Source organism: Myotis lucifugus, unplaced genomic scaffold, assembly GCF_000147115.1.
Source record: "Myotis lucifugus unplaced genomic scaffold, Myoluc2.0 scaffold_0, whole genome shotgun sequence".
NCBI classification, from domain to species: Eukaryota; Metazoa; Chordata; class Mammalia; order Chiroptera; family Vespertilionidae; genus Myotis; species Myotis lucifugus.
The window spans coordinates 35252174-35276757 of NW_005871048.1; the positions used below are offsets into that span (position 1 = coordinate 35252174).

The following is a 24584-nucleotide window of genomic DNA, read 5'->3' on the forward strand; positions in this document are numbered from 1 at the left end:
AACTTGTTAATGTTTAGAGGGAAGCAACTCCAACACTGATTGATACCAGATGTATGTAGCCCTTTCTCTCCTTCATATAGCAGTTGGTCATTCAATAATGTAATTACAGCAACTTATGTTCTTGGGCTATCCTCATTAATAGATATTTGGCCCGCCTCTGTGACTCAGAGGTTGAGTATCGACCTATGAACCAGGAAGTCACAGTTCGATTTCCAGTCAGGGCACATGCCTGGGTTGCAGGCTCAATCCCGAGGAGGCAGCCGATCAATTATTCTCTCTCATCATTGATTTTCTATCTCTCTCTCCCTCACCTTTCTTTTCTGAAATTCATAAAAATATAAAACATAGATCTTAGCTCCTTGGAGGCAAGGATTATTGATATCACACAATTTGCAGCACCTGCAGGGCCTAGCAGAAAGTAGATGCTCAACCAATATTTGCCATCTTCCTATAGGGAAGCCAGTGTGGGTTTGTTTTCCTTTGCTTAGAAATGTCTGTGAACACCCAAGGTCAGTAATAAAATGTAAAACATTTTCGGGAAGAAACAATTAGGCAGTGGTTGGCTGTGAAGCTGACAGGTGTTAATACAGCTTCCTGGTCAAAAATCCAAGCTGCAAGAGCTAATAGGCTAGACTCAGAGTTGGTATCTAATCAGTGCCCATGTGTTTAGATATGTCATTCCCTGTTCACAAAAGTTGGGTTTAATCTACACAAGTTAACACTTGCACACCTTAATCAGACAGAGTATGGATGGTGCTTAGCTGGCATGAGAGAAAGACTAATCAAGAACCCATAATCCGTCAGCCTTTCCTGAAAACATCTTGGCAAGCTGCCTTTATCTCCCATTAACATCGGAGGTGTAAAATAAAATAAGTGGCATTTAAGATGTGTGGACTGTCCAGAAATACTGTCTGTTCAGTTGCCTTCACCCTCACAAGAACTTGTACACCCAACAGTCCATATCCTGAAGAATGGTGTCTTAGATTTAGGATTCCAAAAGCATCCCGTTCCACCAATCATCTGAGGGTTTTGTCACCTAACACCAACTAAAACTGAAATCCTGCTCCTCCTATGCCTCAACTGAACCTTTGAAGCAAGAACATTGAGAAGACCCAAATTAGAATTTCAAGATGCTCATAGAAGAGTTTGCATGACTGCGTTTGTACCTGCTTGCTAAAAAGTATCTGTGTGTGGCAGAATTTTGTTTGGACTAACATGCAACCTGGTAGAGAGAGGGTTGGGGAGGAGGCTTAGATCCCTCAGCTACATATAATTACTGGGCCTCCTAATATCTACAATATCAAAAAGAACCCAGTAACTGTGAACCAAACTGGCTTAAGTTAGCTCTTTTTACTGCGCTTCACAGATTTGCATATACAGTATTACAAACTGATGGCAAGATCCTTCACCAGCAAAATGATTACGGCTCACTTTAAAATAATACTTGCTGCCCTAGCCTGTTTGGCTCAGTGGATAGAGTGTCGGCCTGTGGACTGAAGAGTTGCGGGTTTGATTCCGGTCAAGGGCACATGCCTGGGTTTTGGGCTCGATTCCTTGTAAGGGATGTGGAGGAGGCAGCCTATCAGTGATTCTCTCTCATCATTGATGTTTCTATCTCTCTCTCCCTCTCCCTTCCTCTCTGAAATCAATAAAGATAAATATTTAAAATAATACTTGCTTTACTGCAGTGGTTTGGAACCAAAACCACAGTATCTCTAAGGTCTGCCTGTACAGGTTCTTTTTTCATTTAAGAGTGGTTTTAGTTTTGGTTTTTGCCATTAGTGAACAAGTCATCTAGACCTCCAAGTAGACGCTGGGAGAAGCAGTTTCTTTAAACTGACATCCGCATTGATTTTTAATAAAAGATCAACCACTGGACAACATTAAACTAAACTGACCCTATGGAACAATAATTATCAAGCAATTGTAAGAACCAATTTTGCTGTTGGTTCTCCCAAATGTTTGGTTGATAATATGTTCTGGAGGTGGGGAAAATTTTCCTTATGTCAGTGCTATTTCCACTGGAAATTGTATATACTTTTGAACTAAGGGTTGAATCTGCCAGCATCCTTAGGAATTCAACGGTATATGATCCTGATCTGAAATACTAAAAAAAAAAAAAAATTCTGAATTATTTATCCTTTTCGAAGAAGCTAAATTTCATCTGCTTTGAAATGAATCTCATAAATAATGCCTGGCTAGAGTTCATGCTGTGTGAATCTGGATAGAAATATTATAAGTAACATAGAAACATATTTCATTAATATTTAAGACGACAAAAATACAAAGGATGTTTTTGTTTCCTCAAGTTTTAAAATGAAAGGAAATATACTTGCTTCTAACTTGCCACAGAAATTTAAGACACTATATCATTACAAAACTACTTTTAAAAAATATTTCTGAATTAGACAGAGGCAGTAAAGGTACAGAACTTATCTGAAAAATCAACCCCCTTCAATGATCCTATTTAAATATTATTTAAAAATGGAAACAAAGAAAAAAATCTATCATGTTACATATTAAATCAATAGTGGAAAGTAGTTCTCTATGTAGAGTTTTCAGAGGTCATACAGTTACCATTTGCCTAATCTTTGTATGGTTAATTTAATTATTATAAATTTAATTTTATAAAATTATTACAAATTTTAATTATTATAAATTGTATTCTATTACAAAATTTGTTTTACTGTAGATTCGCTTCTACTTGATTTGCAATTAAACGAAATGAATATCTTTGCACTCCTAAATGTTTCCAATAAGCATATTAGCCAGGCAAATAAAAAGAAAGATGTATAACGGTTCCCAAATGACTGCTAGGTTCAATGACTCACTAGAAAGATGCACAGGACTCAGCATATATTCATTCAGCTCTGGTTTATTACACTGAAAGGTCATAAAGCAAAATTTGCTCTATCTAATAAAGCCTCACTTAATCCATCTTTAAGAACAATTCCTAAAATGGTTTATTTTTCTCCAACAGCCTTTGTAAATGCACAAAGACCTTTGAATAAATGTATATCAAGATTTTTAATGAAAAATGCAGCAATCTTTGTGAAAGCATTTACAAAACAACACAATTAAAAGTCCCCTAATCACATGGCTCCTAAAGTAAATATCATCATACCTGATGCTGCTGAGCTTTTAAAGCAATAGGACTGAATTTTAAATAAGAATGAGAACATGCACGTTTTTCCAAAGTAATCCCTTTGAGAGGCTACATTTTTTTTCCAAGATATAAGAACTGTGGAATTACACTTTGGGAATTACATTCAGGGCCTATTCACATGCCACCCATAAAACATCATCACTGTTTTTCTTTTCTTTTCTTTTTTTATTGCTTAAAGTATTACAAAGAGTAGTACATATGTCTCCTTTTTCTTCCCCCCCCCCCCTGACCTTCCCCCAGCACTGTTTTTCATTTTTAAGCAAAAAAAAAAAAAAATGGTACCAGTTTGATCTTTATTCATTAATCTTGGCTCCCAAGGACATTTTTTGCAATTTCTAATCAAATCCACGCTCACAGGATAAAGAATTCCTTCCTTCTCTCTTTTTTATTAATACTGTATTTACTGACTGCCTACTAAGTGCTGGACATATGCTGGGTGATATACAATGTGAAGGCCTAAATTTTGGACCTCTTTATATCTTTTTTTCGTCTGGCTCTATGGAAATGAGAGGAAGGGATTACCCAAGAGGCAGATGAGCCACATACTAAGTCCCCAGCAGATCCAGTTCCCTGACCACTCCCCAACATCACCACCCGATATAAGTTCAGCTGCACTCAATCTATCAAGTCAGGTAATTTTAAAATAAGCTATTTTAATTTCAGTACAAATAAACATTTTATGTTTTAGTGTTTAGTATTATTTTTACTTTGAATTACATATGAGGAGGGCACAATAATGTTTTCAGATCCAAATTCATCTACTTCTAAACACAGGAGAGCCTGATTTTAGAAAAAGTCAGTTTTCTTATTTCAATAGTAATACTTCATTGCCGGGTGACGTAGGGACAGAAACAAATCTTTTTTGTTTTTTGGCTTTTATCTAGTTTTTTTATTTTTTCAATTACAGTTTACATTCAATATCATGGTGTATTAGTTTCAGGTGTACAGCATAGTGGTTAGATAATCATATACTTTACAGAGTGTCCCCCCCTGATATTTTCAGTACTCCACTGGTAATGGGAAAGCTATTAGTCACTAGTTCTACCTCAGTTAGGGGCTCCCTAACGGGAACAAGTCAAATGGTCGATAGCTTGTCATCCTTTCCTTATGGGATCCAACACCATCAAGCATACAGAGTGATCTCTGCAATGCTTCCTATTATTGGACCCTAAAGTGGAACCCAGGAGGTAGAATGCCAGGCTGCTATTTTTTTTAATAAAACACTTCAGCCACACTACTACATATATAGGTTAATATTGTAGCCAGATTAAAAAAATAAACATCAAGCAGAACTTCCCTGTGCCATTTCCCCACCGGCCTCTATGGTTTCCCCTCCAGCCCCACTCTTCTGAATTTGTTGTTGCTCATTCCCATGCATGTCTTTCTAACTTCTCAATATATGTATGTATTCTACTACTGTTTCACATGTTCCCAACTTCACATAATGATATGTACTGTGTGCCCTTCAGCAATTTGACTTTTGGCTCAATATAATGCTAATAAAAAATATTTTAGTATTGATACATGAAACTCTAGTCTAGCCGTGGGCAAACTACGACCCCCGGGCCGGATCTGGCCCGTTTGAAATGAATAAAACTAAAAAAAAAAAAAAAGACCGTACCCTTTTATATAATGATGTTTACTTTGAATTTATATTAGTTCACACAAACACTCCATCCATGCTTTTGTTCCGGCCCTCCGGTCCAGTTTAAGAACCCATTGTGGCCCTCGAGTCAAAAAGTTTGCCCACCCCTGCTAGTCCGTTCATTTTCATTGCTGGATAGCATTACAGTGCAAGAATATAACACAATGAACCCACGCTCCTGTTGATGGACATTTAGGCTGCTTTTCAACAGGACAAAACTATTTCCAGAGAAATGGTATTCTGTTCTTCCTAAATACCACATACTAGAATACACACCAAAAAAAGACATTACAAAAGAGAGTGGATTTCTTCCACTCTCTCCAGCAAACTCAAACCAGCACCACCTCTTTGTTCCTCAATTCATACTCAGCCATTTTACTAACATCGCTCCTATCTGTCCACCCACCTCTGCAGGGCAGAAAGTAGTTTCCTTGCCCAGGATCAATATGACGAAGGGTAATTCTTTACAGAGCCAAAGACAAGGGTCCAGTGAAGGTGGAACACAGGAAGGCAAGAAAATTATCCCCCTACCTTTTTTTATTCCACTGGTTTTTAAACTAGTATTTTTCTAGCATGTCACTTGACAGCTTTTAAATCTCTGAACTCTACAAAATTAATCACTTTTTAAAAAGCTGTCTATGGCCCTGGCCAGTGTTTCCAAATGGTTAGAGTGTTGGCCCACACAATGAAGGTTCCCAAGTTCGATTCCTGGTCAAGGGCATGTACCTGGGTTGCAGGTTTGATCCTCAGCTTGTGCAGGAGGCAACCAATCGAAGTGTCTCTCTCATATCAATGTGTGTCTCTCTCTCTCTCTCTCTCTCTCTCTCTCTCTCCCCCCCCCCTCCCTTCTACTCTCTCTAAAAAGCAATGAAAAACATTTCCTCAGGTAAGGATTAAAAATTAAAATAAAATTTTAAAAAACCTGTTTGTTAGAAGCTATCCTCTTTGTCTCCAACTTAATGACCTATGAAATAAGAACTGAAACCAAGAATAAAAAAGGCAATGAAATTTTATGAATGTTTCTTAATACCACTTAATTCCACTTATTACTACTTGCCAATTAACTTTGCTTTAGAATAAAGCACCATTTTGTAGTCAAAACTCTACTACATTAAATAGCTATTATGAATACAAACTGATGGAATTATTAAAGATTCTATCACTGTTTTTTATATCAGTTAATATCTTTAGTATTCTTAGGAACAATACCACATAGTTCATCCTTGCCCTCAAACAGAGTGTTCTATCAATAGCAAGTAAAATTCTCCGAGAATAGTATTTACCAAATTCAAGAGATGTTGTTAATATAAGCCCTCCCCTTTTTAATTTTTGAGGAATCACTTACATGGGTTTGGAAAGCACCTTTGCCAAGTTAAACTCTTTGAGGTATCTTATTACGGCCGCCAAAGAGCAAATCACAGGCTTCTCCAGGATAACGGCACTGGAAAGACTCTGAGAACCTAAAAACAACATATACCTTCGTTAGAATTATTATTCACCATTATTTTAAAAATTTAAGTTAAATAAAATTTAGTTTATAGTTATTGAAATAATAGTTTAGAGATTATCTCCTTAAAATGACCTCCGGAAAAATGCAGATGATTACAAATACCCAGGGCATGGGAAAAGGGCATTGTCTGATGGTGGAACATGCCTTTTTGTAAAGCAATAGAGCAACTTTTTCAAAATGTAAAATGTTCATCTCCTTTGACTCAGTAATACTCCAAATGCATGTCAAAGATGTGGAAACAAGGAAGTGAGTTGGAAAATCTTTTGTAATAGTAAAAAACTAGAGACAACCTAACCGAATGTCACTAGAGTAACAGTTAAATAAATTGTGGTAAGTCTAGATTATTACACACCTACTAATAGGAATGACTCACTGCTACCTGTACTGATATTAAAAAAAAAAACTATCCATAACATATTGCCAAGTGAGAGGAAAAACAGTTGAATGGCCATTCTCATCTCTCAGCAGGAATACTACAACAGCTGTCCATCCGGCCTCTCAGCTCCTCTCTGTGCCCTAAGGGTATTCTTAACAGAACACAGCCAAAAGAACCCTTTTTAAAATGTACCTCAAATCATCAGACTACTTTACTTAAAAGTCCTCCAACATCCCCCAACTCACTGAGTGAAAAACCTCAAGTCCTTAAGTCTGTAAGGTCCTACACACCTTGCCTCCCATCTCCTCTTTAACTCTGCGCTCCCTGCTTAACATGCCTCCTCTTAGTACTTTGTTCCAACACCCAGGCTCCCTGCTATTCCTTAAACATACCAGGCACTTAAGATATGCAACTCTGTTCCTTCACATGTCCATATGGCTCTCTCCCTTAACTCCTCCAATCTTTGTTAACAACTTTGTTCAAGGGCCATGTCCTCAGTGAAGCCTTCCTTCACCACCCTGTGTAAAAGTTCACCCTCAAGGACGAAGAAGTATAGATTGGCAGAAGTATACAAAACAGTCACGGGGATGTAACATACAGCTTAAGGAATACAGTCAGTAAAATTGTAATAACTATATATGGTGTCTAACCATTGTGCTATACACATGAAACTAATATACTATCAAATGTCATCTTAACTGAAAAATAACAAAAAACAAAAAGGTTCACCCCCTTCCCTGCCTTACTTTCTTCATAGCACTTACTTTCTTCAAATGCACTAACTTATTTTATTGTACATCCCCCCCCCCATTAGAATGTAAGCTCCAGAGGGTGGGGATTTTTGTCTATTTTATTCCTTACTGAATGCACTATGCCTCACATAATAGGCATTCAATAAAAATCAGATGAAAGAATAAGTTCAAGTTAATTAAACAAATATACACAATTATGTATGTACTCGAGGGTTCCTTGGCCTGGCCAGTGATCGGGGCTGATCAGGGCAGTCTCGCCCAGTCCAGATTGGGGCTGATTGGGGCCGGCCAGCCGGCTGGGGGTAGGGACTATGGGAGGTTGGCCAGCCAGGGGGAGGGACTGTAAAGGTTGGCTGGCCACAGGAGGTTGGCTGTGGGAGCGCACTGACCACCAAGGGGCAGCTCCTGCATTGAGCATCTGCCCCCTGGTGGTCAGTGTGCATCATAGTGACCAGCTGACCAATCATTCGGTCGACCAGTCATAACAGTCACTTAGGCTTTATATATATATATGTTTATGTATATATATATATATAGAGAGAGAGAGAGAGAGAGATGTTTATATATATATATGAGGATTTATAGATAAGATTCATAAGGATTTGAGAAGGGACTTTTACTTTTTTCTTTAAACACAAATATATTTTGACTTTTCTTAAATAGGCATTTATTACTTTTAGAAATAATAAAAATATTACAACATATCTTCCATAAATCAGTAATATACAATATCTTATTAATTTCAACTATAGCTTTGCATAAAAATAAGGTGTAAATAAAGAGTTAAAGCCCTTTCCCCTTCTGAGAATTTCATCTTCTTTTAACTTTCTAGCTCTGTTTCCCAGGAAACCGGATAAAGATGAAATGCCAGTGTGTTACGAAGTAGCACTGCATATGGTGAAAATGACCTGAAATCAGTAAACTGCACCTGGACTAGGAGGAATTATGAATACCTAATTCCAGAAAATTGGCCTTCCCTGAGAGTACACTGACTCTTTGAACTTGGTATGTCCATTGTACAAATTCCAGCAAGGGAATTGGGTTCCTGCAGGACATGGGGCGTCTGAACCAGGCAGACCCTGCACCCACCTATTAAGAGTCTCCTTTCCTTTCAGCTGAGCTGTCACTAGCAGCAAAGGGAAACGTAAGCACCAATGGCTCTGTGAACTGCTACAGAGACCACTGAGGAATACCCCTACCAAGGGGAGAACATGTGCCTTGCCCACAAGTCAGGTGTTCTGTCCTATATCCTTCTAGGTGATCTGATGCCAAGATGGCTTATGGTAGTCTTGTGACTTAATCTTGTCTTTAGTTGAGCATAAGATGATGATCGCTTGGTGATATCGCAGACGGTTGTCATAAATGGGTTACACTCGCAGACATTCAATTCAATTTGGCCAAGTCACCATGAGCTTAAAGGGATGGGGAGAGAAATGCTCACAAGACATTGATACCTGGGAGGGAGCTGGGGGAGGCTGATCAATCTATGGGCTAATGGAGAAAGCTGTGCAGCCTGTGATAAGAGATAAAAAAGGACCTTAACTAAGCTGCACTGACAGGAATGAAGGGTCCAGACCAAAGCAAGCACTGATATCGGCTGAGGAAATGTGAATTAGACAAATAATGGTTAACTAACATATTCAGACCCTGTCATTAATGTGAATTAGACAAATAATGGTTACCTAACATATTCGGACCTTGTCATTAATGTTCTGGTATTTAAATTACAGTAATCAACCTTTTGAAATGCTATCCTTCATCAAGAGATTTATCCAAACATTCTATAAAACTGCAAGAAAAATAATGGGCCATCTTTTAAGAGGAACAAGAAGGAAAGCTGGTCACTAAGTAACTCCTTACACTCCAATGAATAAGTCAAAAACATTAAATTACTAAATGGTCATAACTACAAAAGAAGAACTATAGTAGTGTTTTTGATGAGTGTAAGAACAATAAAATCTTCCCTCTACTTCTTCCAATTATGTATTGGTAACTACTTAGTTTTCATTACATTGAAAGTCAAACTTGAACCTTTACCCAAACCTCAACTCAGTTAAATTTGAGGACATATGGCTAACATGTATATAATCTTTACCTTTGATGTCAATTATATCTTTTACACAAAACTCTGTAAACACCTGGGAAGCATGGCTGTATTCAAAATACATGTTATCCATCCTTTCTACTCGAATTCTGTCATCCCGCACCCTGGAAGAAAAAAATGAAAATTTCAAAGATAACTTTCCATAATCTTGAACTGTGTGTATTTAGGCCTTGGCCTGACTAAAAAAAAATAAAGACCCATTCCTTATTCTCTCCCAAATTAAAAAAAAGAAAAGAAAAGATCTAAAGTTTCCCGGTTAAAAAGTTCCATTTCATAAAATGTAATTATTACTTTTACTACTGGTATATCACCTAGCATACCATGAGTACTTTATATATTTTTTTATCGAGAACTCACTGAAATTAAGGCCAATTACTTTAATAAATACAAAAGGGGACCTTTTCTTCAATTCTATTTACTACAGTGTTATCATTAGCATACATGAGCCTATCAATCTTTTATGTAGTAACTATGCTGAATGCTAATTGATTTTTGTATTGTCTTTGTATGCATTAATATCACCTGTAAAAATATAAAACTGTTTGTCTCTCCTTTATAATATCAACTAGGGGCCCAATGCATGAATTCGTGCACCTTGAAAGGAACTGTGGGCCGCAAAGCTGCATGGGCACAGGGGTGAATCTTGGCCCATCCTCTGCGCCCCTGCCTGGCCCCTCCTGCTGTGCCCCTCCGCCCCCCCGCCATCCCCTGTCTGCTGGCAGCCCCGCTCCTGCCACTGCCACTCCCACGTGCTGACAGTGCCAGCCCCATTTGCACCCACAGCAGGTGCAAGTAGGGATGGCACTGGCAGTGGGTGCGAGCAGGGCCGTCACCAGCAGCAGGTGCAAGAGGCGGCTGCTGGCCCCGATCGCTCCTCAGGAGCAGGGGGAGGTGGAGAAGCCCTAAGGGGCAATTGGGACTGACAGCTGCCGCTCGCACCCACTGACGGCGCCAAGTGATCAGGGTTGGCACCAGCACTGGCAGCGGGTGCAAGCGGAGCCAATGCCAGCAGCAGGTGCAAGCACCGGGCAGGACCATGGCGCATAGGAACAAAGAATTTTCAGTAACCACCAGAGGCTGGCCCCAATGACAGTGACCGGAGCCCTGCCTTGGTCTGGCACACCTGCTCCACCATCCCACCATGGCCAATGCCCGCCATGTTCTGCGCTCTGCCACCTGCTGCCGACGCCTGCCATGTTCGCGCGCACCCCCTTGTGATCAGTGCACGTCATAGCGACAGGTTGTCCAGTTGTTCTGCCATTCGGTCTATTTGCATATTAGGACTTTATATATATAGATTCTTCATTTCTTTTTCCTACCTCATTACACTATTGGCTAAGAAGTCCAGGGCTGTGTTGAACAAAAGTAATGCTAACAGGCATCCTTTGTCTTCTTACTGACACTAATGGGGAAAAGTTTCAACTCCTAAGTATAATGTTTGCTGTAGGTTTGGAGATAAATGACTTAGTCTAAGGTTTGGTAAAATTCCCAGTTAGAGTAAAAACTAAAATCTTAGTATAAAGGATTGTTGAATCTTACCTAATGTTCTATCTATATGTGTTAAAATGATCATGTGGTCTCTCTCACTTAATTTCTTAACATATTATTCATATTTTCTGATGCTGAATGACTCGTGGTTTCCTGGGATACAATATCCTTGTCATGTTGTTCCATGTTGCTCAAATAAAGTTATAAACTTGATTTCTTAGTTTTTAATTTTTTCCCAGGAAATCTGTGCCAGCATACCTGGCTCCAAAGGCTCTTTCTGTTCTATTACAAGACTAGACAGGCATAGTGGATTCAGGAAGAAATCTAAGAGGAAGATTTTCTCCCATCTGTGGTGCTGAAGAAGGATTTTTCCACCTTTATCTACTGGAGAGGGAGTGTCAGACTAACTATTGCAAGTCTCTTATCAATTTTTTTTAAAATATATTTTATTGATTTTTTACAGAGAGGAAGGGAGAGAGATAGAGAGTTAGAAACATCGATGAGAGAGAAACATCAATCAGCTGCCTCCTGCACATCTCCTACTGGGGATGTGCCCGCAACCAAGGTACATGCCCTTGACCGGAATCGAACCTGGGACCCTTCAGTCCGCAGGCCGACGCTCTATCCACTGAGCCAAACCACTTTCGGCTCTTATCAATTTTTGCTGTAGACTCCCTTAATACCTGGATTTTGACAGCAAAGTTATTATTTAGCGACTCAAAAAGCAATGAGTGACCTTACATGAGCTCCACAATGTTTTTGTACAAGTTCCTAGAGTGAACACGAAGGCAGCTGGTAACTCAATTACTGTCCTAATTAACATTTTGTATGATAAGCAAATAAGGATTTAGAAACCCATTAAATCAATAAAAATGGACTTGTCCATTATCTTTGAGGCTTTCATGGAAGTATTACAAAAGTGATAAATTCATTGTTCTGCAATCTGTATATTAAACGTTCTCATGCAAAATTTTTTCCACAAACCGGTTGGAGTTAAAAATCTCATATCTGGCCCAGCTGGTGTGGCTCACTGGTTGAGTGTTGACCTATGAACCAGGAGGTCACAGTTTGATTCCCAGTCAGGGCATGCCCCAGTGGGGGGTGTGCAGGAGGCAGCCGATCAATGATTCTCTCTAAACATTGATGTTCCTATTTCTCTCTCCCTCTCCCTTCCTCTCTTGAAATAAATAAAAATATATTTTTAAACTTCAGATCTGTGTTTTCCTGTACTTCTTAAATTGAAGAAAGTTGAAACACTTATATACATAATGAGTAACATCCAATCAGAATTTTATCAAACTAGACTTTAATAAGTTTCTACATTAAACATAGAACTGTCAGTCTTGATTTCCCCAAACTGTAGTTAGTCTTTGGAATACCGACATCTGAATCACGTGTAACACACAGAAACAGCAGATTCCACACTTCAAATGTGTTCAATCTGAACTCAGCAGGAAGCCAGGGGGAAAGAGGGTTTTCATTTTTAACAGGGTTTGCAAAAGTGATTCATGGGCAAATTACATACTGAAAACACTAGTTTACACAAACAATACTGGCAGCCAACCTAGGACAGAATACAAAGTAAAAATGTAAATCTTCTCCAATGGTAGTCTATGTTTCAGCTGCTCTATTAGAGAAGGCAGTAAATATCTTTCACCAAAAGAAGTAAAAAAGTCAACTATGGCCCTGGCCGGATGGCTCAGTTGGTTGGAGCATCGTCCTGTACACCAAAGAGTTGCAGATTCAATTCCCAGTCAGGGCACATACCTAGGTTGAGAGTTCAATCCCCAGTCAGGACACATACCGGAGGCCACCAATCAATGTTTCTCTCTCACATAGATGTTTGTCTCTCTTTCCCCCTTTCCTCCCCCTCTAATATCAATAAAATTATATCCTAGGGTGAGGTTTAGAAAAAAAATTTTTTAATCAACTATGGTAATATAAATTGACCTGGGTCTAAAATATTATGAAAACACCTTCCGTTTTCCACCCTCTGCCGAGGCTGTCTGCCCCTCCCTGGGCCATGGTGGCGACTCTCCTTCTGTGCTGGATGGGAGGACTAACATCAGGACATGAGTCCCAGTCATTACATGAGGTATACCAAGATGGACTGTTTTAAACAAAGACTTGTAATTTTTAAAAATTCTTTTCATATGTGGCATGCCTCTGTTGCCAAACATATTGTTTTTGAAAAATTAAATGGTGATAAAACTCTCAACAAGTGTGGAGCCCAGACTGAAAAGAGGGTTGGGGACTTCAGACCCAATAATATCTTTCAATGTCAACACGGTGACTCTCTGGTGTTGAATAACAGACCACCTACAAAGATTTTGAACTAACATTCAACTGAGACCAAATAAATGGCAGCTAACCAATTTTATGATCTATGCTAACTTTGGAAACAATAATTTTCATAGACAAAAAGAGCCTTGTTAAGGGCTGACAATCTACTCTAGGAAAACTCACAAGGCCTCTTCTGACAGCGGACTTACTGATAATAATAATACCGATTGAGTTCCAAGCTTCCCGGCTGAATGATGAATCGCTCCTTTGAGAATACAACAGAGGTCGAGATTGAATAAAAGAAACTATTAACAAAGTTACAATATCTCTATTTCAGAATTAGTATGAAATTAATTTTATCACTGCTTATAGTAGGGAACTAACATCACTTTCTTAGAAGACTAAGGGCTTTATTTGAAACTGTAATTATAAAGACAACCACTAGAACAAAAATACCAGAAAAACCCCATAGACCACATAATGAAACTTTTTTTAAAAGGCACAAAAACCATATGGACCAGCTAACATCAAATATATCTGCCATATTGACAAAAGTAAATTTGCTAACCTTACCTATTAAAGGAAAATTAATCTCAGATTGGATTACAAAGGAAAAATAAATAAAATCTCTATGCTACAAAGAGGAGCACAACTTAAAACAAATTCTGAAAGGTTAAAAATAAAATAATAGCTGAAAAAAAAAGCCCAGATGGATATACTAAGCAAATGCAAATACATAAAAAGAAATCATGGGACAAGACTTTATTATCAGGCAACATAGAATTCAGGACAAAAAGCATTAAGCAAGACAAAGAGAGGTATTTCATGATAAAAAGGGCACATAAGGATGAAAAACTTTCACCCCCATGTCCTTTGAAAATACTTTTAGATTTTTGAACCACTGGAATATACTACTTATTCAAAAATTAAAATTTTCATGAAGAACAACAAGAGAAAGAGAAGGAAAGAACGCATTACAGGACTTATGCAGGAGCTCCCAGGAGCCCTTCATCCACTTTCCAGTACTTGAATGGGGAAGGCTACAAGTCCTGGGACCGAGTGATTGGCGTCACCCTGCCACCTTGTGGAATGTGAGAGGAAGATGAATCCAAGGAGGTGAGACAAACAAGGACCCCTAAATCCAACCACACCTGATTCTAGCCTACCCTCAAGCTTTTCTCTTACCTGAGCCAATATGTTCATTTTTACCTTTAAAATATTCAATGAATACTCACTAGAAAGAACTTTTTTATAAAGGGGGTCTTTGTCGGGGAAAAAAATGAGACATATGTAACACTTTAAACAATAAAGAAAAAGGGGGTGTCAGAACCGATTTGGCTCAGTGGATAGAGCGTCGGCCTGTGGACTCAAGGGTCCTGGGTTCGATTCCGGTCAAGGGCATGTACCTTGGTTGCGGGCACATCCCCAGTGGGGGGCGTGCAGGAGGCAGCTGATCAATATTTCTCTATCATTGATGTTTCTGGCTCTCTATCCCTCTCCCTTCCTCTCTGTAAAAAATCAATAAAATATTTTTTAAAAAAAAGAAAAAGGGGGGTGGGGGCGCCTTTTGATGTCCAAAGGAAAAAGTGCATATAATCTAATCACACAGACAGCTTCTTAGAAACATGGAAATCTCTCTGAAGTCCATGTGGAACAACAGTGAACCAGGATGAGGAAAACCCAAAGTCTGATTCCAGCTAAAGAATCTGCTTCAGACCAAACCAACAGGCAGGTAGACTATAGGACAGAGATTCTGGAGACCAAGAGGAATCCTCTCTCAACCCTCTCCATCAAGCAGACTGAAGGGGCCTTAGCCAAGCTACCACTGGGGATGAGAAATTAAAAGCAAAAGTAGGACCAGGCAGGATTAAAAAGAGCTGAGGTAAAGAAACACAGCAGGACCTACCCCTGGAGGACAGGCCTTTTGGGGAGCAAGAGTGAAGACGGATAATTTCCTCACTCACTGTGTGAACTCCATGAGGCCTCAGAGGCCTAAGGCCCAGGAAGTAAGCAGGCATGCATGATGGTTGCGTTGTTTAAAAGACTAAAAGAGATGGGAGGTATTATCTTGATATAAAAATTCTGTACTACATCTACACAATGGAATACTACGCTGCTATAGAAAAGAAATTCTTACCATTTGCAACAGCATGGATAGAACTGGAGAGCATTATGCTAAGCGAAATAAGTCAGTCAGAGAAAGATGAATATCACATGACCTCATTCATTTGTAGAATATAAAGAACAACATAAACTGATGAACAAAAATAGAACCAGAGTCATAGAAGCATCGAACAGACTGTCCAACCTATGAGAGAAGGCGGGAGGTGAGGGGATAAGAGATCAACCAAAGGACTTGTATGCATGCATATGAGCATAACCAATGCACACAGACAGTAGGGGATGAGGGCATGTGCTGGGGGGTGGGGGCGGCCCGGGAGAGGTCAATGGGGGATAAAGGAGACTTATGTAATACTTTAAACAATAAAGAATTTTTTAAAAATTCTGTACTAGGTAAATTCACGTCTTTCTAAACCTTTCTCTAGCTTTTTCTAAACTTTTGGGTTTACTTTTTTTTTTCCTCCAGTGGTTGTGACCTTTTTAAAGTAGAGCTCCATCAAAAACATTTCTAACCTGTCTTGCAAACCTGACAGAAAAGTACTTCTATCTGCAATGAGGTCAGGAAATCCAAGAGCACTCAAACCTGGGAAGCCAAAGGGAAAAGAAAATGTGAAGGGGAGGAAAGGGCAGCAGAAAGCCCAAGGACCTAAAGAGGCCACTCATGTCAGCCTGCAGGCATGACCTCCCAGCTCGACTTCCCTGATCCTGGGAATCTTCTCTGAGGATGAAGTCCCTTGCAACAATATTTTAAAACCTTCACCCTTTCTTAATGTTTCAGCCCATCACAGTCCTGGGTCTTTTTACCACCCATGTGCACATACCGTCCCCCAGCCCAGTGTGCACATTCTCATTTAACAAGTGGGCCAAGACTCACCTCCCGAAGACGCTTTCCCAGAAGGATGACCACAGCCTGTGCTTTCTGCTGGACACATGGGACTGCGGTTTGCAAAGCAAGATCTTTAGAAATAAAGCAACTCTGTTTTAAGCACACATGCTTTTTGTCAGAAACTTTACTGCCAGAGATAGAAACACAAACTATAATACGCATTATGAAGGAATGAAAATTTCATGACATATCAGCCAAAATGTCAACTATGCTATAAAACATTACTCCTTTCGAAATCCACAAGCAGAGGTGAAGGGAATGGCTGCTTCCCTGTGTGTTTTTCCTGAGAGACCGTATGATGTAGTGGTTAAGAGCATATGCTTGCGAGCCAGGAGGTCTGGATCAAATCCCAGTTCTGCCGCTTACTAGCTGTATAATCCGGAGCTCAACATCTCTCTGCCTCAGTTTCCTAATATATAAAATCTGTATCAAAGAACAGTAGATCCCTCACAGGGTGTTTGTGAAGATTCAACAGTCAATAAATATAAAGTCCTTAGAATAGTGCCTAATACATAGTGTTAGCTATTGCTGTTGTTGTTGTTATTGTTATTATTATTATTACTGCTACTGTAGCATGAGAGATAAGAATAGTCATGTGTTCAAAGAAAAAAGGGGAAGGGGGGAGAGAGCTTCAGAATAAAAGTAAGTGGGTGGGATAAGCACAAATAAACAATATGTCAGCAATAATTAATATTCTCAGTAACTACCAATGTCTCCAACAGCACCTTTTTCACTCCAGAGTAACAGAGGATGAAGTTGGGGAAAATCTAGTGAATGATTTCAGAAGCCACAGCTCCTCCCCAAAATCCTACATTACCTACTTCTGATGCCTGAAATGACTTTAAATAGACACAAAGCATTTTCATTTCTCAAGTAGAAACAAAAGGAGATACTCAAAGGTTACTTAACTAGCAGTATTCAAAGATGAGAAAACAAAGAAACAGAAAGGCTAATACTATATACTAAAGAGAAAAATGAACTTCAACCCTACTCTCACACTAGGCCCCAAAATTAAATCAAAATATTTATCGGGGTTAAAAGTAAAAGCTAAAACTATAAAATTTCTAGAAGAAAACATAAGAAAAAATCTTCATGACCTTGAAGCAGGCAGAGATGTATTAGGACACAAAAAGCACTAACCATAAAAGAAGAAATTGATAAATTTGACTTCCATCAAATTAAAGCCTTCTGTCCTTCCAAAGGTCATCAAGAATATTAAAAAGTCAAGCCACAGAGTGGAAGAAAAATTCACAATACATATATCTGACAGTGGATTTTTATTCAAAATCTAGGAAGAATTCTTACAGCTCAGTTACCACACAAGCAACCCAATTTTTATAAATGGGCAAAAGAAGATATAGGAATAACCAATAAGCACATGAAACATCACTGGTTATCAAAAAAAGCAAGTTAAAACCAAAACAAGACACCACTTCACACTCACTATAATGGCTAAAATTTAAAAGACTGGCAATAATACTAAGAATGAGCAAAGATGTGGAGCAACTACAACTCTCCTATCCTGCTGGTAGGAGTATATAATTGAAGCACTGCTTTGGAAAAACCTAGTTTGGCCCGTTATTACAGTTAAATATATACTTACTTACCTATTCAGCTCAGAAACCCACTCCTATTTACCGAAAATAAAAACATATGTCCATAAAAAGCCTAGTACACAAATGCTCTTAGCACCGTTACTGGAAATAGCCAAAATCCCAATGTTCAGCAAGTGGATGGATGAACAAATTTTGGTATACTCATACAATGTGATTCTACTGAACAACAGAAAGGAACAAACTACTGATATACTCAACAACGTGGGTGAACCTCACAGGCACTATGCTGAAAGAGCTGGACACCACCAAAGGGTACATACTGTAATGAGTCAATGCATGTGAAATCTAAAAGAGTCTAAAATATCCTATAGTGAGAAATCAGATCAGTATTTGCTTGAAGTAGGCGATGGACGGGAGGCTAAAATGACTGCAAAGAGGCACAGGGAACTTCCTTGGAAGATGGAAATGTTCTTCATAATTAGGGGAGATGGTTATATTGATGTATGCTTGTTAAAATTAACTGACTCACCCACAGAAAATGTGTAAATTTTATTGCATACTGAAAATCATACTTAAGTTAATGAAAAATATAACTTTTAATATTTGCCATATAATTTATAGCTGAAATTTTTCTATTAAAAAGAAATCTGAACAATTAGACTAACAAATTCCTGTGCAAATGAGTATTCCAAACACATTTAGGGGAGTAAGATTTTATTCCAGTATTTTATCAGCAAAAAAAAAAAAAATAGTGCAGAGAAGTACCTCATTTGAAGAAAAATATTTAACTTCAAAAAGTACATTCCATATTTACATGCTTTGAGATGATCATAGTTTAAATGTCATTTTATATATATGATACAATCATCCTAACATAAGGTAAATTTTTAAAAATAATTTATTCTTCCTGTAGATAAAAATTTTTCTATTGCACAACCACAAATTACCAAACATTATATTTGTCTTTGAGAAAAAAAAAAAGAAACCATTCTTTTGCGAATGCCAAAGACTTATGTACGTAAAGAGGACAATCGGCATTAAAATATTCTCAGATCAATAGAAATGCATCTGAAACATCTTTCTCATGCATGATTAAAAGCATTTTCTTGACAATACAAAATCAAAACCATTACACTCAGATCATATGCGTTTTGAGTTCATTAACAAACTCATGCCTGCCTCAGACAACCTAAAAGAACTACTCTTTCTAATGTTTTTCTCTATAAATACTAACTTTAATATTATCCCAAAAAAGAGCTGCTTCAAAAAAATAAAATCAACAAATTGAATATCTAGAATTCATAAGTACAATGAATAAAAATTAATACACGAATAACAAAAAATAATAATTTCTCCTATCCAGCTAACTGGTATTTCCTTCTCAATTCAAGTCAACAAATCTTCACTGTTCAAGTAGTGGAGGGACAAATGGAAAAAAAGAAAGAAAGAAACTGAATTGTATTGAAATGGGTTGAATTATATCCTCCTAAAATTCATAAGTGGAACTCCTAACCTCCAGTCCATTACAATGTGACCATATTTGGAGATAGAGCCTTTACAACGGTAATCAAGTTAAAGTGGGTGATTGGGGTGAGTCTTAGTCCAATGTGACTAGAGTCCTTATAAAAAAGATAAAATCTGGACACATGGGCACACACACAGAAGATGGCATGAAGAGATATAGGAAGATGATGGCTATCTATGAGTCAAGGAGAGAGGCCTGGACTAGAGCCTTTCCCCACAGCCCTTAAAAGGAACCAATTCTGCTGACATCTTAATTTTGGATTTTAGTCTCCAGAACAGTGAAACAACAAGTATGTGTTTTTTAAGCCACCCCATCTATGGTACTTTGTTACTGCAGTCCCAGCAAACGAATGCACTGTATACTAAAAGGCTTAATAGCTATTTGGAGAAGCTTATAACAAATCACTAGAATACCGGGAGGATTAGTATGCTGAGGTAGTGTCTAACCATTTAAGAGTGTAAACATTCTGATCGTGGCTGACTTTAAACTACCAAGGCTTTAGCAATCTGAAAGAACATTTCATCCTCACAAGCCGCTACAAGCCAGCTCTAGCACAGAACTAAAATGCAGGCATCAGTACTACTATTCACAGGTGATCCCAACATACAGCCAAGGTTAGAGCCACAACTAAAACTGGCAGGGCAGCTTCACAAAAGTAGTGATTGTTGAGATATACAATATTTTAACATTCAGATGTGGGAAAGGCACACTGCACATGTAAAAATAGGTTAAGAATGATGGGAAAAGAAATGATGAATAAACACTAAGACCTAACATTTACTGAGCACTTAATATGTTCCAAGCACTGTTCTAAGCCTATTACATGTATTAACTAATTTAAGCCTCACTATAACTCCCTGAGACAGTTCTGTTATTATAAACATCTTTTTGAATAAGTAAACTGAGCCACAGAGAAGTTAAGATCCACAGCTATTAAGCGAGGAAGCTGGGATTCTACACAGGCTGTCTGGTCCCAGACTCTGTGCTCAGACCACTGTTCTGTGCCTCTCCCATCATGCATGGCATCTCTACAGCACATGGCAACTGATCTGGTGTAGCTAGAGCCAATAGAGGGGCAAGAGACTGGGTGGGAGAAAGTGTGCCATACTTCTGGCCTCAGGTACGTTACCTTACACAATGACTGGGTTTGCAAATCAAATTTTTGTAAAATGGGTTATTTTAAATGTTTTTAATAACTTGTTCTTTAAACACATCAAATTAAATCAGAATTGACAATACCTAGAAGTATCTAAGTAAAAAATCACTGTAAAACAAAATCACCACTTCCTTATCTTGTGTCTAAATTCTGATTTTTATATGGTAAGAACAGCTTATCAGGCAAAAAGCACTTGTAATCGCTTAACGGCAATCAGCATGGCCTAGAAGAGGGGTGGGCAACCTTTTTGTGAGTGCGTGCCAAAACCAGCAAAATCTCTGATTCAAAGTTCTTCTGCATGCCAACCCTAATTTTTTGAGAACATGTCACGCCTACTTGATATCTCTTAAGGTGTACATATGTGAAGAACCTTGAAGAAATAATAAAATTCATTCGAGCGACAAAAACACAGTATGTGATGATGAAAAATACATTTATTTTTTCATGTATACATGTTATGTAAAATTATTTATTTATCTAAGATGCACCTACACTGAATTTATCTGAAAAATAAAAAAGTCGATATTAAGAAAAAAATTGCAAATGGAAGATTATAAGAGAGGGTTTCGCGTGCCAGCAAAAGTTACTGGCGTGCCATGTTTGGCACGCGTGCCCGGGGTTGCCCACCCCTGGCCTAGAACCTCTAAGAACAAAAGCAGAAAATTTATCTAGACACCCTGAGCCACAGAGAGAACTCTGGAAGATGAAGCTGCACTCGCTATACACCTGGAGAACAGGCAGTAAGTTTTCCACTCCTGAGGTTAGAACAGGGGTGGGCAAACTTTTTGACTCGAGGGCCACAATGGGTTCTTAAACTGGACCGGAGGGCTGGAACAAAAGCATGGATGGAGTGTTTGTGTGAACTAATATAAATTCAAAGTAAACATCATTACATAAAAGGGTACGGTCTTTTTTTTTTTTTTAGTTTTATTCATTTCAAACTGGCCGGATCCAGCCCGCGGGCCGTAGTTTGCCCACGGCTGGGTTAGAAGAAAGACATCCAATGAACACCTCACATTACCATAGCCCCAGGGAACTACTGAATTTCAGCACTGTTTTCTACACAGAGCCAATATTTAACTTGAAATCGTAGTTTTAAAAGATCATTCTTTATATCTATGTGTTTGCAGAGCATTGTAATCTATCAGCACTTTGACAAAAGTAGTATTTCAGTATATAACATAATGGCAGGAGTGAACAAAACACACAGGTCCCTGAAGTAAAATCTACTCATCGTTAGCACAGAAGAAAAGATAAAATGGAAGGAAATATGCAAACAGGAAGCAAGATGGAAGCTTCTCTCCTAGAAGCACAGAGCCTTAGAACTACTAGAAACCTAAGGGAGCCCTTTTCTCGGCAGCCCCAGGAAAATGACAGAATGTGAATGTGGTGAGAGGCTAAGCTCTGTGTCTCTTTGTAGCAATAAGTAGGTGGGATGGAGGCAGAATATGACAATCAACCTGCAGGCCAGGCTGTTCTCAGTGTTCTCTGGCAAGTAGAAGAAATAGGATTTTATTCTGTATGGGTGGGCAACCTCTTGTCTTACTCAATTTAATCACCCACAAGTAAACTTTGTGATATGTGGGAGTTACATAAAAGACTGTAAAGTATACTTACCTATAAGGTAATTATAAGGTAATTCATACATAAACGATACCCTGACTTAGCAACTAGAAATTGCTCAGACTTAAAAGGGGCAGTAATCATTTTATCAAGTACTTAAAAATCCCCAATATTTCAGTCAGAACCACAACAAGTATTTACATTCTTATTTGCCAAGAAAGTAATGTCTACTTGAACAGTATTAAACACCTGCCAACTTCAGGGAGAGGAACAAATGTAATCTGAACAATAAAAATTTAATAATAAAAAAAAATAAATTAAAAAAAAAAAAAAAAAGTTCTCTAAAGCCACAATCCCCCTTACCAAAAACATTTTACTTCATTACCCAATACCCACACACATTGCTAGGGTATTACTCTGTCTTTGCTACTCTAACCAATTACTACAAACTTAGTGGCTTAACAACACACAGTTATTATCTTACAGTTCTGTGACTCAGAATTCCAACACTGGTCTCAGCGGGCTAACCTCAAGGTGTCAGCAGGAGTGCATTCCTTTCCCGAGGCTCTAGGGGAGAATGGTTCCCTGCCGTTCCTGGTTTCCAGAGGCAGGCTACACTCCTTGGCTCATGGCTTCTTCCTCCACCTTCAAAGCCAGTGTTGGTGGGACAAACACTGCACCATTCTGAACTCTTCTTCCTCCTCCTCTTCCACATTTAAAAGACTCTTATGATTAATTAGGCCCACCTGGAAAACCCAGGGTAAGCTGCACATCTCACACATCTGCTTCCCAACTTTCTGTTCAGGCTGTCTGGCCTTGCCTTGAGAGTTCTCTGTCATAATCAGTCAGGTCATTCCTCCAGACTCCTCAAATGCTGGTTCTTCCTATTCCACTACTATCAATAAACCTATTACATGTACACCCCATTTATGCTTTTCAAGTAGAGCTTTTCCTGTGGAGTTACACTCAATAACATGCCAAGGAAGTTCCTTATTTAGATAAACCCTGTAGCAAACACTTCTGAAGAGTAACTATCCCTATTAATTTATCATATTTTTAAATCTGGATTTTCCTATATATGAGTTAAGCACACTCATTAAAAGTGCTAACTAGGTATATAAAAACTATCAGTACCAAAAAACACTACTAAAAATACAATGACATTTCCACCACAGAAGGAATTAGTATACTTTTTAAAAGGAAATCAACACAAAATAGATTTCTTTATTATTACGATTACTTTCTCTTTAAATGTTTTCCTAGAGACATTTTCCTACTATGTATGAGATTTATCTCTACTACTTAATGCACTACCATCTCTACTACTACAATCAATTTTTAAATTCTAAGTTTTCTGAATAGCAAAGTGAATTTATTATGCAATAAGCATAATGAAATAGAATGGCACAGCAGTCAATTTATATCTTCTACTCTAGAAACAAGGAATAAGGAAGATGAGAAAGACAGAATGGAAAGAAGAAAAAAATATTTCCTAATGAGCACTATACTAGAAAAGTTTTCAAGTGCCAGAGATGAGGCTGGGACCTTGTGATCATCAATATTAATCTCTAATAGTTATCTAATTCCTCGTCCAGGATAGCCTAACCATGTACATTCCATTAATGTTTACTACAAGGGAATGTCCATGGAAATGTTAGGATGTCTAAACAAACTAATTTAAAGTGGCATTATTTTTCCTTAATTTTTGAAGAATAAAAACAATAATGAAAAAATATTAGGGAATTAATATGGTCTTCCCAAAAGATGTAAATGAGTTGGATACACCCATACCATTTAAATATACATTTATCATCATATATGTTATATGTATGAATTTCTAGCCACTACCACAATCTCTGTGTTTATAAAACCAGATCATTTTTTATAAGGAAAACAAATAGGAAATACTCATTATTCTTCTTATTCCAAAAGTCACTGTGTAATCATTCATTCATCAAGCATTTTTTTAATATATTTTATTGATTTTTTACAGAGAGGAAGGGAGAGGGATAGAGAGTTAGAAACATCAATGAGAGAAAGAGAAACATCGATCAGCTGCCTCCTTCACACCTCCTACTGGGGATGTGCCCGCAACCAAGGTACATGCCCTTGACCGGAATCGAACCTGGGACCTTTCAGTCCGCAGGCCGACGCTCTATCCACTGAGCCAAACCGGTTAGGGCAAGCATTTTTAAGTACCTATTATATGCTAGCTACTATGATAGGTGCTGGGGACACAAAAATCACTAGATATAGCTTCTATCATCAGGCATCCCTTCTCAGTTTTTTCACAGGAAGCTTTTTATCCAAACCTTCCTTAATATTGCTTTCTCTCTGCTGTTTTACCTTGGATTCTCCTTCACTTTCACTTTACATTACCTTTCTCCCCAAACTTCACATCTGTCCTGCCTCAGGCTACCATGCTCACTCTGGAGAGCAGCTAGCCAAACTAG

General features: G+C 38.3%; 1 protein-coding gene across 2 annotated transcripts in view; it reads right to left on the reverse strand.

The window, feature by feature from the left end:
- Window positions 1-24584, reverse strand: part of MSH3 (mutS homolog 3) — a 117760-nt gene that overhangs the window by 70086 nt on the left and 23090 nt on the right. For both annotated transcript variants that reach the window (XR_002828157.1, XM_014451038.2), the window contains exons 9-10: window positions 9545-9657; window positions 6157-6271 (exon numbers count right to left, since the gene is read on the reverse strand). Coding sequence is in view for 1 of the 2 variants with exons in the window: in XM_014451038.2 (XP_014306524.1) it covers window positions 6157-6271; window positions 9545-9657 (228 nt within the window). In the remaining variant the exon portion in view is untranslated. The remainder of the gene's footprint in view (window positions 1-6156; window positions 6272-9544; window positions 9658-24584) is intronic.